At 39.6% G+C, this 20,241-nt stretch overlaps 1 protein-coding gene across 3 annotated transcripts in view; it reads left to right on the forward strand.

The window, feature by feature from the left end:
- Nucleotides 1-20,241, forward strand: part of cdk19 (cyclin-dependent kinase 19) — a 74,878-nt gene that overhangs the window by 12,834 nt on the left and 41,803 nt on the right. For all 3 annotated transcript variants that reach the window (XR_008566929.1, XR_008566930.1, XM_054761628.1), the window contains exons 3-4: nucleotides 11,312-11,422; nucleotides 11,560-11,700. Coding sequence is in view for 1 of the 3 variants with exons in the window: in XM_054761628.1 (XP_054617603.1) it covers nucleotides 11,312-11,422; nucleotides 11,560-11,700 (252 nt within the window). In the remaining 2 variants the exon portion in view is untranslated. The remainder of the gene's footprint in view (nucleotides 1-11,311; nucleotides 11,423-11,559; nucleotides 11,701-20,241) is intronic.

Here is a 20,241-nt window from a genome sequence, read left to right on the forward strand (position 1 = left end):
AGTTTCGGTCATGTCGACTTAAACGGGTTCAGCTGTATAAGTATTTCATTTCAGGAGCCGCCTTAAATAATGATTTTTGCTAATTAAGGGTTTTGCTCATGCAGACCCGTTTGTCGATGCCTTTTTTCCGTTAAGTGTAAACTAAGCTTTTCCAAGGGTTATGTATGTCTGTTTTTCAACATACCATAAGAAAATTAAACGATAGAATAAAGAGCGCAGCCCTTTTGCCTCAAAGTATTTGTCTTTCATCATGAGCATATTGATTCTGTATCCGTTCGTGTTTTGTTTGCCAGCATTAGCTGTCGTTTCCAGTGTGCAAACAGCTGTAAATCCTAAGTGTGTTTGCTGTGTTGGCGGACGGCAAAAAGCGCAAACACATTGTTGCTAGGGATCAAATGAGTTCTGCAGCTATTATTACCTCTCTTGTTTTTGCAACAAAAGCACAAACCGAGTACGGCCAAGTTGTATGTGATGCAACTATGCTCCCTCATCTAATTCTGATCTGGTGTATGACTGCATTAAATCTACAGCCTGGAGTCTATCATAGACTTGTTAGCAGCGCCAAACGGCTGCTGCTGCTGCTGCTGCTGCACCACTCACTGCCTGCCACTTTAATTCATTGTGGAGGGAAAGGCTTGGTGCTGATGTTGCTCCTTAGATGAGGCTGCAGTGTGGCCAGCAGATACCTGCACAGAACAGCCTGAGAGTGGATTTATCGACCCATTGCTTGCCAACTGCATGTTGGAATTATTTTGTCTCCTCTGTGGAGTCGGGGGGTGTATAGGCGCTGTGGTGTTTGTTTTTTTTTTTTAATGCAATTTACCACAGAGGATGCAAAAATCAAATAATACAACAGCAGACCACAATATAAACAATGATTATCCAATTAATAGACAACTATTTTGGGATTCAATTAATGTTTTTTTTTATTTCAAAATGTAACTATCCTCTGATTTCAGCCTCTTAAGTGAATTTTAATTTGCTTAGTCATCCATGAAAGCCGACCTATTATCTTTGTGTTTTAGGCAAAACAAAATATTCACACACATCACTTTTGACTTTGGAAAACAGCGAAGCACATTTTTGCCTCTTTTCTGGCATGCAGACCAAACTAGGGCTGCAACTAACGATTATTTTAATAACCGATTAATCGGTCGCTACTTTTTTTCCGATTAATCGATGAATCAGATTTTTAAAAAACTAATTTTTCATTTCTGCCTCTGCCTCATTTAGGAATAGAAGATTTGAACTGACAGAGCGAATAAGTGCACAAACACCAGGTTGCCGCTTGAATATTCTGTTCCATCATGTTAAATGATAAAAAAAAATCTAAATGTTTGTCAGATAGCTTCAGTAAAACAAATAAATGTACACAAAAATACAATCATGATCATGTTCTTAGTCGATTCATCTGAAGCTTGTTTCAATACGTGGAGTAATCGGTTAGGCCATAGATGGACCAAATGAATATGAAGCAAACACCTACCGTTAGTGGTTGGGTCCGCAACAAATCAGAAAAGGTCTGCTCATAATAAATATTCACATTTGAGAGGCTGAAATTGTTATATTTGTACATCAATAAAAGAATAATAGTTGTCAATTAATTGCCTAATCAATTAATCATTGATTAATTGTTGCACAATATTTACATACAGTATTTACTTAATTTTCAAAAAAATTACAAATTTATTTGTTGCTTTGTTTGTTTTCTCGTAAGATTACAGCTTAAAAAAAAAGTATGTGTTTTTTCTGTAATATTTTAAGTTTATGCTACTGAGATAAATTTTTCCTCATGACTTTTTCTCGTTTACAACTTTTTTTTCTGAATATTTTGACTTTATTCTTGAAAAAGTCAAAATATTCTTGTAAAGTTACTGTTGATTTTTGCAGCTGTTTAGTTTTCTTTATGAAATAATTATTAGTTAGTTTCAGAACGGATTAATCATGAAAACCGAGGTTCCACAGTTCATACATTAACTGGGCAGGAGTGACTGCATTACATTTTATGACTTTTCTAAGCTCCGTGGGTGCATGTTTGTGTCGGGGTGCGTCTAGACCAGTCTCAAACTCAATTTCACTGGGGGCCAGTGGAGGTAGAGTCTGGGTGAGACTGGGCTGCATCAAGTATTGGGAGTAGGGCTGGGAATCTCAGGGTACCTCACGATACGATATGATATAATTCACAATACATCCATGTGATAACATGTGATAACACCACTGTTAGTTCAGTGTTGGTGTTTACTTGCCCCTGTAAGTATGCAAGTAACACTGAGCTTGCCCAGATGTTGCAGGCTGCTGTTACACTACTCTTTGATGTCCAGTCGAGTTTGAGACCCCTGGTTTAGACGCAGCAAATGACAACACAAACATACAACTCAGCAAGCAACCAGCGCATCCTAATATGACAATGCAATGTTGGGGGAACAATTAAAGCCCCACTGTGTTGGCAGAAAATTATGTCATTGGAGTGACTGAACTGCCTTTTTGATATGATTTTATCATGGTTATTTCCCTCGTCTTTTGTGTAAGGCATGTTTACATTGCCTCTGTTAAATTCCATTCCCTTGGCGAGCCTCTTTAAAAGGTCGACTGGCAGGAATCTGGCTCAGTTGTGAGTATTTGGACCTCCTCCAGTGAGTGCTTTCCCTGTGACCCATTTTTCCTTAAAAGGAGAGCAGCCTCTCTCTTCCTCCCGTTTCTATTCTCCTATTTCATATGATTTCTTGCTATTCTTGTAATAATGTGGTTGTGGGTTGATTTGATTTGATACCTTCCTAGAACGTTGTTCCTTTTCGGTATGGTAACATTGACCATTCTGCTCCACACTTGACCTCCAGCCAAGCAAATGTTGAGGAATGGCCCACATTGTCTGTGCTGAATAGCGCAGAAAAGCAAGTCATGAGACTTGACTGCACGTGGGAAACTTTCCACAGCACATGAAGCATCCAGAAACGGTGAAAGTCTGTGATTGTGACTTGGTAGTGCTTTTCTAGGATCTGCTTGTATTGTCGTGTGAATGCTGAGAAGCTTTCACACTGGGTCGTCTCCAAACCCGATGGTTGCTGGTTCAATCCATCTGTTGGTGGTTACATTTCAACACATTTCTAGAATAGTTCTCCATCCATTCAACATTTCAGGTCAGTTTCAGCATTTCAGTGTTTGCATGCAATTTCTACTGATATGGCTTCATCTAGTTCCTCTGCTCCTTCAGTCATTTTGTGTCCACTAACTCCGCTCACGTTTCTCAACCGATTCAAACCAAATGTTCAGTTCATTCAAAATGTTCAGCTGAGTTAGAACATGTTGGCTATTTATCAGGACTTTTTTTTTTAAATCCCACATTTATTGTAATTTCATATTTTCTGTGACAATTTTCTCAGTAAAAATGAACGGGCAATTTATTTGGCGCCCCCTACAGGTGGAACATCATTTCCATTGCTGTGACATTCTGCTTATTCTACAGGGTGACATGGCCAACATTTCAAATTCCACAATTCAGGACACGTTAGCTATCGATTGGGACTTTTAAAAGAATTCCCACATTTCCTGTAATTTCATATTTTCTGTGGCAAGTTTCCCATTGAAAATGAATGGGCAATTTATTTGGCACCCCCTACTGGATTAAAGTAATTTGACATTTTCATTTACTGTAACATCCTGCCTATTCGACAGTGCGATGTGGCACATTTACACATTTCAATATTCATTTTTACTTTTCAACATTTCACATTCCGCTCTTTTAGTCTGGTGAAAACAAATGGAGAAAGTAAATGGTGCCCCCTAATGGTGAAAAATCATTTAGCATTTTCCATTACTGTAACATTCTACTTATTGTACAGGTAATTGTTCGTCTCCCAACCTTGCAGTTGCTGGTTCAATCCTCGTGTAATCCCACTACATAGTTCTCAATCATTCTCCATTTTTACATTTCAAATTCCGCCTTTTCTTTGTCCGCTATCTACTCCCACATTTCTCAACAGCTGCAAAACATTTCAACATCAAGGTGTTCAGGTCATTCAGGACATGTAGGCTATCGATCAGGACTTTTCTTACAGCTCCCACATTTTCCATAATTCAGTATATAACATTCTGCTTGTTCTGTGCACGGTGGCATGGCTCAGGTCGCAGAATGATCGTCTCCACTTGATGGTTTCTGGTTAACGAGCCTGGAGAGAGAAGATTATTACGACGTTGTTTGGTGTGTGCGGTAATAGGCAGTGTGCTAGTATGAATTAACTTGAGGTTGTGCGGTGAACAAATATGCACGTTAGCACTCAATAACGTCACCAAACCTGACCTCAATCTTTATGCATTGTATCAGCATTTGGACCAAATATGAGGTGAAAGAGACACAGGAAAAATACAGCATAGTAGTCTATCTGCGCAGCGTGGGTGAAAGTTAGCACACGCACACAACTATGGTGCGTTCAAGTAGCGCCGAACAAAGTCGGACGAGTTGCTGCTCGTAGAAACACAATGAAACAAAACAAAACAACATTTCTTGAATAAAATAATGGCCCGTATTTCCAAAATTGATATGCATTTACATACAATTTGATGTAGTTATTTACAAATATCTTTTTTTTCATCATTGTGCCTGAAAGCCCGGTTGTTTGGGACCCTTGCTGTAAATGGTTTCACCACTGAGATACCACATGTACAAGTATTGCTTACATCACTTAGAAAGGATCAGCTGTTCTGTGGAAGGATTTCTGGGTGAGTGGTGGCCCTGGGTCCCTCTAGATCTAGATACTTATCAGTGAAATCTAACGAAACTAATCAGCTATCCAAACTCCAGGCGTGTCTTAAAGACATCAAGAGCTGGATGACCTCAAACTTTTTACCGTTAAATTGAGATTAAAGTGAAATCACAGTCTCCAGTTCCCGGCAAAATTGCAAGTGAGTGATATTACTGGCCTTGATAGTCTTGCACTCACACCCCACGGTACAGCCAGGAACCTTGGTGTCATCTTCGATCAGGAACTTCTCTTTACTTCCCAAATATGACAAGTGTAAAGAACAGCATTTTTTCATTTACGAAACATTAAAAAAAATCTGAAAATTCCTGCCACTACCAGATGCCAAAAAGCTTGTTCATGCTTTTGTGACCTCCAGATTGTATTATTGTAACTCTCTGTTAAGAGATTGACCTAAGAAATCTTTACCGGAACCAGAAGAAGAGATCATATTCCACCCATGTTAGCCTCACTGCAGTGGTTACCTGTAACACTTAAAATGAGCTTAAGCTTCTTACATATAAAACAAGACACGGTCAGGCACCGGCATATCTTAGAGAGCGCCTTAGTAGAACACTGCTCTCCCAGAGTTTACACTTGCTGGCCACTCTTTTTTGAAGTGGAATGGCAGGTAGAGCCTTTAGTTATCAAGCTTCTCTGTTACGGAACCATCTCCCTAACTCAAGCTGGGGGTCAGACACCCTCTCTCTATTTAAAAGTAACCTCAAAACCCATCTTTTTGTTAAAGCATATAGTTAGAACTGACCCCCGATGCCCTGATATGTATCAGAGACACTCCTCTATGTTTCTTGGACTAAAATAAAGAATCCCCTGTTTAGTGGCTTGATCTACCATCTATCCTTCGGCTCTATTTTTCTATCTCAACCCAACCGGTCGAGACAGACGGCCGCCCCACAGAGCCTGGTTTCTGTTCAAGGTTTCTTCTCCAGAGCGAGTTTTTCCTTGCCCCCGTCGCCAAGTCCTTGCTCAATGTGGGGTTTCACTCGGTTCTCTGTTTTCATGTATGAGTGTGACCATCATGTGTAAAGTGTGTAACTGTTGTTGTGATTTGGCGCTATATAAATAAATTGAATTGAATTAGGCATACAGTCACACTCAGAACAACTTGCTGTCATCTTTATCATTAAGAATCAATATTTATTTCCTATTTTAGCTGTGAAATGTGACAAAAAAGTATTTAAAAAATGTATTCCTACGCCATATCAAGGGACCTAATCATTTAATTGAATGCAATTTTTTTGCAAGAGCGTTTTGTATTGATACCTGTACCGAAATATGTTTGCACATACTGTACTTGAAAGCTCAATTTCTAGTTTATCTTCTTAGCAAATAACCTCTACGGCAAATACAGGACCTCACAAGAGTTAATACACCTGGAGGTCCTAGGGTTACAAACAAGTTTGGTTTCTAGACCGTGATGCGAGTTGAGTTCCAGTGAAAGTCAGAGCTTATACCTAAATTATAAGGTTATAATAATAAGCAAGCACTTTTTAGTTTTCTCTGTACGGCTTTTGAAGTTGAATTTTTTTGTTTGGCCTGTTAGCAAACACCTTGACATACACTACAAACAAGTAGTATTAATTAGCGAAGACTGCAACCGCTGCATACTCTGCATCCCTGGCGCAGGATTGGTTGGTGTCAGCTTGGAGTACCTGGCCTAGTTTCATTCTTTTGTTGCGCCTTTCATTGCAGGTTTGAATGATCTCACAACAGCCACAATAATAATAAAAACATAATAATAATCACAATAATGACACGGGCTACTGTTGCGGCCGTAATCTACTCCAAGATAAAACTCAAGTCTGAACCCCCAATCACACTTCCTGTTCTCTACACATCTGCAACTCATTTATAGCAACACACACAAGCACGGGTCTTATTTATGTCTTAAAGGGGACCTATTAGACAAATTTTCAGGCCTTTGTATTGAGTTCTGGACTCCTATAGAGCAGCTACACACAATAATCCGCACAGAAAGCTTTGTAGATCTTTCAGACTTTGCACCTCTTCCTTCAGTGTTTGCTGACTCCCGCCCAAACAGTCTGTGTAATTTACTCCACCCCCGGCCCTCCTCCAGGTACGCCTCCCGCTGAGCTTACTTTGCTGTGACTGGTCACACTCCCAAGCGCTCCCAAGGAATTCTGGACAGCTGCCGAATCCCTTTCGAGCGATTACTTACACAAAGTAGTTAGGACACTGATAAATACTTACTTACAGCTTGCTCTTCTGACTCTTCAACACGACCACGTAAGGTTGGAAAGGCGCCGGACTTCAGCAACAGTTTGGCAGATAGTCCAGCTTCGTGTTGGCCCATGTTCACAAAACAGTCCGGTGTGAAATGTTGTTGACAGATGAGCATATTTTTCTCTTGCTGGCCGGGAATCAGCAACTCCAACCACTTCTGCCTGTTGCTTGCCTCTTTAGGCACACACGAACAAACATTTCCTGGGAGCCATACGTGCTAACATGGTAAACAAAGCAGAGCGTGGGGAGGGCAGGCCTACAGTGTTTGCCTAAGGAAGTCCGGGTTGCACTGACGTCAATGGAACTCGGTGTTAAAAAAAAAACTCAGCGTGCGGGGACGTCCAAACCTGCTTTGAAGTCTCACTTCCAAATGTGCGAACCTCATTATCTCGTTTAACACGAGAATACAACATTGTAACAACATTTGTAGGTCAGAAAAGAGGAAAAGCATAATAGGTCCCCTTTAAGTGGCTTATTTACAATGATTATGTTTACTATATTTGGTATAAGTAATGTAAAAGTGACTATAGGGGTGTTATTTCATGTCTAGAGGGCTCTCTAATGATGTTAAACATCATATTTAGATGGTTGTAAACAGGTTTTCTATGTTCGAACAACAAAAATATTCCATTTAGTAATTATTGCAATTTTATTTATTATTGTTGTGAGATCGGTCAAACCTGCAGTAAAAGCCTGTTGTTGCGGTGATCACGTCTGGTGTTTGTGTGTCTCATCATCATCAACATTACAGTAACATTACTGATACCTGAATACTTAAAATAAGGTTGAAAAACATGACATAATGAACCAAAAAGTTCAGTTAAACGGGTTCCGCTGTATAAAAAGTAAGGTAAGAAGGAGAGGTTCCGCAGGTCCTTCATACCGACCGCTGTCAGGCTCTATAACACCTGCACCACCTGAACCATGTTGTAGTCAATATGCATTTCTTTACACTGTACTCTTTACTTGCGTATCTTGCTTGCTGTTGTAACAAGTAAATTTCCCCGCTGTGGGATAAATAAAGTACAAATACAAAATACAATACAATACAAATAATGTTTGTAAAAAAAAAAAACAAGCTCGGTAGTGTGACCAGTGATGTTCTTCCCTTCGTGCTTACAGAAGGTGACTGCCTGAGTCATTGCTGCCTCCAAAAATGAATAATTCATTTCGTGGGATCCACTGTTTCAGTTCCTTTTTAGTCCTGAGTGAAGAAAGAGTGTGACTGGTTATAGATTGTTTGGAATACACCAACAAGGGTGGCGTTGAATAAACAATAAATGTGTTGTGGGGCAGCAGTCCTCCATTAAGCAGCTCACCGCCGTTCCCTGCTCCTCCAGCAATGCGTACTGAAAGACATCTCATAACGCTATTCACTGGTTCACTGCATTACGGTTAATTGGTTCCGGACCCGACCATGATAAGTGAACTTCCGCCTAGTAGGATTCCTTTTTTATAAATGGAATATTTTCATTGTTATGGCATAGAAAACCTGTTTTTCGATCATCTAAATACTATTTTTAACATTAGTAGAGCCCTCTGGACATGAAATAACACCCCTATAGTCACTTTTACAGTCCTATTACCAAATATGGTAGGCTTAATAAGATAAAATAAGACATTTAAGACTCATGCTCATGTCTGTTGCAATAAATGTCTTCCGGATGTGTGGACAGGAAGTGATGTCGGGGGTTCAGAGTTGAGTTTTTGCTGGATTACGGCCATAAGAGTAGCCCGTGTTGTTATGTTTATGATTATTATTATGGTTATTATGTACTGATTATTATTGTGCTTGTTGTGAGATCATTTAAACATGATGTAAAAGCCTGATGTTCTGGTGCTTGTCTCACCAAACAATTACTGACACCTAGTGACCAATGTAGGACACTACATTCACAATTTTAATGCAGCTTCTTAAGTCCTTCTATTTGTATTTTAGTTCATTTAGCCATTTTTATGCCATTTAAAAAAAAAAAATCTGTAGCGTTTGCTTCAATATGCATATTTTTTTTTACTTAGAAAAGGCAGTTTTCAATCACAAAACAGCATGTTTTATTAACTAGAGTGAAGCCCCAAAATCTGAACCGCGGTGTGCCGAGGGATGACTGTATGTTGAATATGATTGTACATTGAATAAACGGCCCCAAATTAAACGTCGACTGTCTCCAGGTCAGAGCCAATTCGAGGCAGAGTAGGGCGAGTCATCATGGCCTCCTTTCTCCCTAGTGGTAAGTCAGTAAACCATCAAAATTACTCCCAAGTTGTGAATAAATTCAGAATTGAAATATTTGTCTGTTCTTCAACTTACCTATTTTTCCTCTGATATTTTGATTCCAAATTTTCAACCAAATTCTGCCGCCCTGATGGAAGTGATCAATCAGAAAGGAGGTTAGGTTTTGGGGCCTTCGAGTCAATGCCCGCCCTCAGAGTGCCAAAACTCAGCAACGCAGCATGCGTGAAAGGCACAGGGAGTGAGGAGAGTGGTCTTTATGATTATGGCTTTTATGCAGATTTTGGCACTGCATCGTCCAGCGAGCCTCGCCGGCCAGGGTGAGTTGGCTCCGCTACCCTGGTTGTACCCGCGGATGGCCTACATCTATCATTCACCAACTTGCAAGAGGAGCAATCGCTTCAATTAATTGACTGTCGAGTGAGCGAGCATGCCATGTTTTTAACTTCATGGACTATTTTCAGCCTTTCTATTCATTTGTATTAAAAACTGTTCTTCCGGGACCTCCCGTGAAGAACGACAGAAAGACTAAGTTCCTCTCTTCTTTAAGAGTCCAATAATAATGATAATGATACGAAAAAAAACAATGATTGCTTTAAAACACAAGCACATGACCCTGAACCTGGAGTGCAGGGGAAACAAATCAAAGATAGCACCTTTTTTTGAACCCACCCATTTTACATGTGAGTAAAAGTATTGGAACATGTGACTGACAGGTGTGTTTTGTTGCCCGTGTGTGTCCTATTTCATTACTTATTCAATCAATAAATAGCACTAGATGCCTATGCTCAGTTTCTGATTGGGGTAGGATAGCTTTTGCCTGTATAGACTGCATTTAGAGGTGAAAACAACATGAAAACCAGAAAGAATGTCTATAGTTGAAAAGCAAGCAATTGTGAGTCTGAGAGAAGATGGGAAGTCAATCAGAATGATTGCACAAACATTGGTCATAGCCACTGCAACCATTTGAAGTGTGCTAAAGAAAATCAAACCACAGGTGTACAAAGGGCAGGAGTGAATGTATCACTACCTATTTGTCATAGAAGACTTCATGAACAAAAGTACAATGGCTACACCAGAGGATGCAAACCACTCAGATAAGCCTCAGAAATTCATCAGTTCATAACACTTTTGTCTTTTTGAATTTTGAGGGTCGTCTCTTCGGCCTCACCGTTCCAATACTTTTGCGTCAAAATTGCGGTCCTATTCAGATTTGTCCGACATATCTGGTATGACGTTGAAAAATATATTAGGGCTACATTGGGGGGAAAAAAAATCGGAGATTTCAAGAATAAACTCATAAATTTACAAGAAAAAAAGTCATAAATTTACGAGAAAAAAAGTTGTAATATGGCGAGAATAAAGTCGTAAATTTACGAGAAAAAAGTTGTAAATGTACGAGAATAAAGTCGTAAATTTACAAGGAGAAAAGTGGTAATATTACGAGAATAAAGTCGTTAAATCCCGAGAATAAAGTTGTCAATTTACGAGAATAAAGTCGTAATATTACGTGTCACAGGGAAAATAGAGCACAGCTCTTCAGGAAGGAAAGAAGGAAACGTTCCTCTTGCTTCAGGCAAGCTTTTATTTATAACGTTGAGCATTTAGATTAGCGTGTCTAGCCCTTCTCACTTCCGCCTTCCTTACCCCGCCCCCTCTACATGCCCAAACTGTCTCAGGCAATGCCTGTAACATGAAGTTTTTTCTCGTAAATTTACGACTTTATTCTCGAAATCTGAGATTATTTTATTACTTCGTCGTTACAGGCATTGCCTGAGACAGCTATGTAACGGGGGGACTTATGTGACCTTTGGCCTTGGGCAAAGGACTTTTTTTCTTGTAAATTTACGACTGTATTCTCGAAATCTCTGATTTTTTTTCCAGTGTGGCCCTAATACTCCACATACAGTAGTAATGTGGAGATTCCATTCTACTATGGAATTAGTACTTTTCATTGTTCTTGATGCTCTTCTGTATGGCATCTATTGAGAAATCAGGTCTGCTGGTACGAAGCAGTTCTACTTGTATATGCGTTGTGCTGTTTTGACAGTGACCCCATTTTTGTTGTTGTGTCTTCCAGCTGCTGCGAGAACTGAAACATCCAAACGTGATTGCCCTGCAGAAAGTGTTCCTGTCCCACAGCGACAGAAAAGTTTGGCTCCTGTTTGATTATGCCGAACACGACCTTTGGGTAAGTTGATGCATACCGTGTCCGGATCCAAATGACATTACTATTGTCTGTGCATTGAAGGGACTATTTCATATTTGTCGAATAGAAGTATCCTGTTCTGATTTATACAAAAGTTGACCATTTTGTCCGTCTTTCAGCATATCATCAAGTTCCATCGTGCCTCCAAGGCCAACAAGAAGCCTATGCAGCTGCCCCGAGGGATGGTGAAGTCTCTTTTGTATCAGATTCTGGATGGGATCCATTACCTCCATGCCAACTGGGTGCTCCATAGGGATCTGGTGAGCTGCTATATTATCATCACTGCTCTACTTTCCCATGGCCGTGCCTACTGCACTTCCGTTTTACGCCTTGGTTTGCTGTTGTTGGTAAGCATATTTGGTGACCATATTTGGACAAGAGACTAAAACTCACTGAGTCACAGACAGGTTAGAACCTGTTCAAGGAGAGTTGAAACAGCCCTAAAGCATACATTGCACCATTGCTGTTGTGGTGTAGCAACTGGAACAGGGGTGTCCAAACGTTTTACACCGACGGCCACATACTGAAAAATGAAAGGATGCAAAGGCCACTTTGATATTTTGTATGATGCCCGAAAATGGGTGAAATTACACTTTTGAAGAAAAGCTTCACAGAGCCAAGAAGTGCACTTGCCTCCTGAAACTGGAATGGAGTTATATATGTTTCGAGAAAAAACTGCATCTCAGCGTTGTGATACAGGGAAATAAGCTTATTATATGAAGTATGAACTTCACTCTTTGCTCTTTTTTCCCATTTTTGCTGTTGTTCCAAATATTTCAGTTTTGTTCTCAACTAATCTTAGGAAATAATATTTATTCCCATAATATTTGTACTTTGTTGGCATAATATTACAACTTTTTCCCCTGACCTAATTTTCCAAAAAGTACAGCTTTATTTTGTTTTATTTGTTTTTCATCCTATTTGCTTTACTTTTAAGTAAACATATTTTTTTTTATAATGTCATCTCTGTTTATTCCTGTAAAATTGTGACCTTTTCTCTTCATATTTGGACTTTATTCTTGTAAAATGACAGCTGTTTTCTCCATTTATGTTGTTGTTTTAAAAATTTTCCAACTATTTCAAATTTTTTCTTGGAATTATAACTTTGTGCCGAACGGTGGGTGAGTGGTTCGCATGTTGGCCACAGTCAGGAGGTCGGGAAGATCTGGGTTCGAATCTCCGTTGGGCATCTCTGTGTGGAGTTTGCATGTTCTCCCCTTGTGTGTGGGGGTTTTCTCCGGGTACTCCGGTTTCCTCCCACATTCCAAAAACATGCATGTTAGGTTAATTGGAGACTCTAAATTGTCCATAAGTATGAATGTGAGAGTGAAGGGTTGTTTGTCTATATGTGCCCTGTGATTGGCTGGCGACCAGTCCAGGGTGTACCCGCCTTCCGCCCGAAGTCAGCTGGGCTAGGCTCCAGCATTCCCGTGACCCTAATTAGGATAAGTGGCATAGAAAATGAATGGATGGATGGATTATAACTTTATTGCCATAATATTTTGACTTTCTTATGCAAAACTTACAACTTTGTTTAGTTTGTTTTTATGATATTACGACTTAAAAAAAAAATGTCTTTAATATTTGAACTCTATGCTTATGACATTTTTCCTAATACTACATTATTCTCGTAAAATTATGACTTTTTGTTGTTGGATTTCAACTGTTTTGTCTTAATATTTTGACTATTTTTGTAAAATTACTGCAGATTTTTCAATTTTCGCTGGGGTTTTTTGTGTATTAAGTCGGCAATGGCATGTCCGACATGACAGTGTGGGGAAAAAAAAGTTCTCCTCCCATTTTGTGTGGAAGTGGTAAGTTTTTGGCTTTGTACTTTGTCCTTCTTCCCCACTCAATTTGAAACACATTCTTAAGTTTAGAATAAATAAATTGGAGGCTAACTAGTTAGCTGGCTAGCATGCTATGCTTAAAGCCGTGGCCGCCTCTTGTGTCCCTGCAGTGATCCTGTAGCCTGCACACACGTTAGCAATGTGGTGTAAAGAAAGAATAATAGAAGAGTAAAGGTGACCATGGGGGTGTTATTTCATGTCTACAGGGCTCTAATAATGGTAAAAAAAAAACATATTTAGAAAGTCATGAACAGGTTTTCTATGCTCCTACTACCAAATTATTCCATATACCAACCTGTGGCAGTGTAAACATGCACAGACAGAACCACGTGATGCCAAAACTATAGAAGAAGACGGCATGTATGTGCATAAAGTCCGTCGTCTTCCACTTTTCCAGCTTGTACGGATGAAAGGCTGAAACGATAAAATAATTAAATACCGCTTCGACCGGGAAATGTTCCTGTATTGAAAGCCCTTAGATGAGTTAAGGTCAGGGTTCAAAGGGCAGAACGTCCGCAGGCATTCGGCTTTAAGCGTCTACTTATTCACTGGCTTTTACAGTCTTTGTCTGAATCCCCAGAAATCCGATGATTGTGATTATATTACGTAAATCTGCAGCGATCAGAAAGCATGCAGACGTCAGATGTTTGAAGACTTAGGCAGCTGAGGTCAAAGATCAGATGCGCATGATCACAGCAACTGCGATGGCTTTGTGTGAACAACACACTGTTGTTTGCAATCTACAGTGAAACCTCGGTTTCCCTACGTCACGGTTTTCATAGGTTTCGGTTTTTACGGGTATGTCTCGGTTTTTGCACACTGGCTGGGTTATCGAACGGCCAAACAGTGTCCCGAACAAACTGTGGTATCTGTGTGATGTCTGGAACTGATGAGATTTACATTATTTCCTTTGGGGCAAATGTTTGCATTTTTTTATGTATTGGTACATTTTGAAGCGGATTAATGATGAAAACCAAGGTTCCCCTGTAGATGTAGGAAGTAAAATATTATTTTTGCTTGTTTTGTACTGGTAACAGTGGTTTGTGTGCTGTATTTCTGTGTTGTTATTAAAGCTGGTTCATAGTCAGAGCTTCCTCCCATTGTTGACCAGATTATCAACTCTGACCAGGTGACTGGCTCTTTGTACAACATAAATCAAATAGGCGGCATTGTTTACAATCATCATGTTGCTGATTATTGTGGAATTCCCACAGTGCCTGTGGTTGCTTTATTTCTTGGAATGAAGTCGTGAAAATGTGAGTGGACGGCCAACAAGATGTGTGATTAAGCTGCACGCGTCTCCAGCATTCCTGCTGTTGCATAACATCATGCTTAGCATATACCCTGCTCTGCCCCCCTTCCAACAAAGCTTATATGAGCCACATGCTTTGCATTGCACCACTGCATGGTGCCCATCCCCCCCTTGTCCTATCCGTCCACCACGCCTCCCCCCTCCGACGTCCCACCCACCGCCATCAACACCACAGGCGCTCCATATCCTCCCAGCCGTGCCTTCTCCCCCATGAGGTTTATGTAACTCTAGCTTGTGCTGTCAAGATGCTGACTTAGCAGCTCGGCACACCCCAGCAAAGGCCTCATTGGACCGTACCATCACTGTGTCAGGAGGAGGTTCACTAAAAGTGATCTATCGCTGCAGTGCATTTGTGTCTTCCTGTAAGGAATACTCCCTCCCACATAGACACGCTTCCACATAAACACATGCCACAAGCGCTGTAGTATGATGGAGTAATAGGTGTTACTGCAAATTCACTAACAGAGACAGGCCAGTATTACTCATATCAGACATGACACCATACATGGTCTGGAATTTCGCAACTGCATAAGACTTGTCAGTTACGGAGTAGTTGTCATTTACACCCAGTAGGGCAATTACAGTGGTGTGAACAAGTGTTTGCCCCCTTCCTGAGTTCTTATTTTTTTGTATGTTTGTCACACTTAAATGTTTCAGATCAAACTAATTGAAATATTAGTCAATGACAACACAACTGAACACAAAATGCAGTTTTTAAATGAAACTTTTTATTATTAAGGGAGAAAAAAAATCCAAACCTACATGACCCTGTGTGAAAAAGTGATTGCCCCCTAAACCTAATAACTGTTTGGGCCACCCTTAGCAGCAACAACTGTGTTTGAGTCTCTCACAGCGCTGTAGAGGAATTTTGACCCACCCATCTTTGCAGTCTTCATTTAGTTTGTCTTCAGCCATTCAGAGGCGGACTTGCTGGTGTGTTCAGCTTGATGGTCGGACATTCTCCTTCAGGATTTTTTGGTAGAGAGCAGAATTCATGGTTCCATTTATCCCAGCAAGTCTTCCAGGTCCTGAAGCAGCAAAACAGCCCCAGATCATCACACTACCACCACCATATTTTACTGTTGGTATGATGGTCTTTTTCTGAAATGCGGCGTTACTTTTACGCCAGATGTAACGGGACACACACCTTCCAAAAAGTTCAACTTTTGTCTCGTCAGACCTCAGGGTATTTCCCCAAAGGCTTTGGGGATCATTAAGGTTTTTTTCTGGCAAAATTCAGTCTAGCCTTAATGTTCTTTTTGTTCAGTAGTGGTTTTCATATTGGAACTCCATGCAGGCCGTTTTTGCCGAGTCTTTCTTATGGTGGAGTCATGAACACTGACCTTAACTGAGGCAAGTGAGACCTGCAGTTCCTTGGATGTTCTTGTGGGGTCTTTTGTGACCTCTTGGATGAGTCCTCGCTGGGCTCTTGGGGTAATTTTGGTTGGCCGGCCACTCCTGGGAAGGTTCACCACTGTTCCATGTTTTCGCTGATAGAGCTCAATTAATTTCAGTTAAGTTGTAACGGGGGGGGCAAATGGCTTTTTCACACAGGACCATTTAGGTTTGTATTTTTCGCCTTTAATAATAAACATTTTAATTTAAAAACTGCATTTTGTGTACAGTTGTGTTGTCATTGACTGATATTTAAATTAGTTTGATGATCTGAAACATTTAAGTGTGACAAACGTGCAAAAAAATAACAAATCAGGAAGGGGGCAAACACTTTTTCACACCTCTGTAAGCAATTATCAATAGATTTGACAAGAACGAATGGATGGTTTGCCACGAAGATGAGATACAGATATGGATATAATTACCTTTATGTTGCTATAATGCAGATTGTAAGTGTATCCTGCTAGAGGAAAACCCGAGTGTGTCCGTGGTTGAGGTTTTTTGCTCATAAAACCCAAGTTTATAGTTATTTGAAGCCTATTTGGATTTCATGTGTAACAGTACATGAAATCTCAACATGGACCATGAATGTTGAGATTGAAAAACAAACGAGTTAAAAATAGAGCTTTGAGTTGTCCGCACAGGATGTATGGAAGAGTAACAATGACTGACAACAAACAATAACATAAATATGGTGTTGGACATGGAACGTTTTTGGAGAACCAGAAAGTTGTAGTATTCTGCGGGTTTAGCTATGCTTGCTGGATTTATTTTTGTAGTTATTGTTTACTAGCTGTACTAAACTTTGGCTTTTCTTTGTGCTTCTGTCCACTGTCATCTTGTCAGAGTGAATGTTTTTGGTGCATGTGGCTTAAAAACCCTGACCGACTCGTGCTTGTAAAATTTCAACAGCACTTTTAGCCATCCCAAAAGCAAACCTGCAAAAAAAAATGTTTTTAAAAGACAACATTTGATGCTAAATTGGTCTGGCAATGAGGCCATGAACTAAAACAGCTTGCAAACTTTCCGGGACGCACGTCTCCTTGTTTCACTGAACTCCAGATGATGTGTGAGTGCGACTGCTAAATATTAAGTACTTTGGGGTTTTACAGGATGACAAGACACTTCAGTTATTACAGATTTTCCTTTAAACCACACCAAGCCCACCAACCATGAGCACATTCGAAAGAGTACGTGTAATTACATTCATTTTTCTGTACGTTTCTGCATACTTAGTCAGAACTACAGGAAACATGTTGTCATAGGTGTCCTCCCTGTCTGCAAATACGTTCATCATACGAGTCATTTTAAAAGTTCAGCAAAAATACTGCCATTGTAAAGATAATAATGCACAGCAGCAGGTGGTTTCCGTAGTTTACTACAGTTGTAAACCACTGCAAACTACACTTACAAAAAGAAACATTGTTTATGTAATGAGAGCACAAAGAGCCCCATGGTGGTGTCACGTGAGCACATCACGTTCCCCCAAGCCTTGTGTGACTCATTCGGGTGTTTTTATGCCAAACATTCAGACGTGTCGGTACATGTGTCTTCTTGATCAGGGGCACCTTGCTGGCACCGCAGGATGTCAATCCATTACAATAGGAGCGTCTACATAGTGACAATGAAAGGATGCAGAGGACACTTTGATCATTTGTAAAGCACATGCTAAGAAGTTAGACGTCAAGAAAAAAAGCCTATTATTAGTATCAAATTTGGTGTTTGCCCCTTTTTTAAAACATTTTTGCTGTTTTTTTTTTTTTTTTTAATTTCCCAAATGTTTTAACTTTCTTCTTACTATAAATAATTTTTGTAAATTTTCTTCTCATGACTTTATTTCCATATTTGGACTTCATTCCCATAATATTGTAACTTTTTCCGCAACCTAATTTTCTAAAAATGACAACTTTATTTTGTTTTGTTTGTTTCTCATAATATTACAACTTTTTTTTTTTTTATAATTTTTTCTTTAATATATCAGCTCCATGCTACTAAAATTATAGTATTTTTCCTCATCATATGATGAGTTTATTCTCATAAAATTGTGACTTTTTTCCGTTTTGTGACTTTTTTCCGTTTGAACCAAACTTTTTTCTCATATTTTGACTTTATTCTTGTAAAATTACAGCTCTTTTTTACCATTTCTGCTGTTGTTGTTGTTTTTTTTTTTTTTTCCACTACTTCAACTTTCTTCTTGTAATTATGAGTTTATTCCCATAACGTTTTGTCTTTATTTTCCAAACAGTATACTATATATAAGTATAACATTATACTTTTATTACTATTATTTATTTATTACTTTATGTATTATTTATTTAATTATCATTATTTTATTATTACTTTTTCTCCAACCTAATTTTCCAAAAATTCCAAATTTGTTTTGTTTGTTTTTCTTGATATTACGACCTAAAAAAAATAACTTATTTCTTTAATATTTAAACTTCATGTAACTAAAATGACGGTGTTTTTCTTGTAAAATTAAACATTTTTCTTGTTAGGTTACAACTTTTTTCTTTAAATATTTTGACTTTGCTACTGTAAAAATACTGCTGATTTTTCCCCTTTTTTTAAATGTTAAATTACATTTTTAGAATGTGCTGCAGGCCAATAAAAAAAAAAAAAAAAAAAATCAGCCACGTGCCGCACTTTGGACACTGTTGCGTTACAGCAAAGGGTCTTTACTAATGCTTTTCTTACTGACTGTGCTCCCAACTCCCTTGACATCATCAACCAGCTCCTCCCTTGTCATTGCGGGCTGCTTCCTCATCGTTCTCACAATCATCCTGACCCGGCCAGGTAAAATCTTTTCAGTCTTGTGCAGGTCTACAGTCGGTCTTGCCCATGGTGATGAAGAGGTTTAAGAGGAAGAGGTGTCTTTTATCGACATGATGATTTGCGAGTACTTGTCTAAAGGGACAGGACTGATGTGTGTGTTTCATGGGGACATATTCTCTGGGCGTCAGAATGCTTGCTGGTTGGTTTGGGGATCAAATACTTAACTGCTCGTGAATGTATAACCTTTATTTAATGTTTTTTTTTGTGATGCAAGGGTGTTTATGCCTGATCCACTTTCACACTGATACGCATGGGTATTTTACAGCACATTCATGTAGCAGCTGTTATCCAGACAGAATGAATCCCCTCGCCACGGGATAGGCATATTCATCCAGTGAGGCGTGTAAATTGGAAATCGGGATATTTTTAAGCAAAAGGGGAGGCTAGGCTTCTTAGTTGGGACTCTGGAACAAATAATGATGACGTGAATTACAGGTGTCATCGTGAGTGCTGTCTCCATAGCAGCGAAACACGCTGGCCAGACAAATCGGACTCAAAGGATTGACATCCGCACAAACACCAGGAGGGGGATTCGGCAGCAGATTCTTGATTTGCCCTCAGCTGCGAGCAGCCGCAAACATCAAATGGCATACTCCAGCCCAAGTACTGATTTTGTGTCCCTGGGTGAACACCACCACAGTGATATTTGTCTGTCTAATCACATCAGAGGCTGCTGCTTGGTGTGAAGAGCAGGAAGTTTAAAGCCCCTAGGACAACACACACACACACACACACACACACACACACATCGTGTTCAGGGCCATGTGTTTCCGTTTGAGAGAAATCACACTGTTATTTTATTAGGGCCCGAGCACAAAGATCCAGCCAATGCAAGGGCCCTGTTGTAATCACCCTGTTTATTATTATTATTATTATTATTATTATTATTATTATTATTGTTATCATTGTTATTAGACTCCTCATTGTCTTGTTCTGCTTTAGAAAAAGTTCCATCTTCCATCGAAACTTGAAGTCGTCATCGTTCAGAAACTAGCGTGAATTGAGATTGAAATGTTTTTCTTACATTCGAATGCACCGCAAGCATTAATGGATATCCTGCCTCTTCCTGCTTCCTGTATGTCACCTACGCCGACACCAGTAGTTATGTTATGGCAATGATAAAAATGTGGCAAAGCTGAGCTACTAACGTTAGCTATCGTTGAATGTAGAGCTCGTCATAACCAAATCATCATAACTCCAAAATGCCGGTCGCTTCTCTGAGACAGCTTTTTGCGACAGCCATGAACGCCGTGTGTCATTTTATTCTGACCGAACGAAAATGTATGTACATTTTTATGCAGTTTAATTCATAATTGTGGGAAAATATCGATTTTTTTTTTTTGTACAGTCTGTTCTTCAAAGCCACGACAGTTATCCCTCACTGTGTCGTCTTTTTTCATGAATGAATA

This window comes from Dunckerocampus dactyliophorus, chromosome 19, assembly GCF_027744805.1.
Source record: "Dunckerocampus dactyliophorus isolate RoL2022-P2 chromosome 19, RoL_Ddac_1.1, whole genome shotgun sequence".
Classification (NCBI taxonomy): domain Eukaryota; kingdom Metazoa; phylum Chordata; class Actinopteri; order Syngnathiformes; family Syngnathidae; genus Dunckerocampus; species Dunckerocampus dactyliophorus.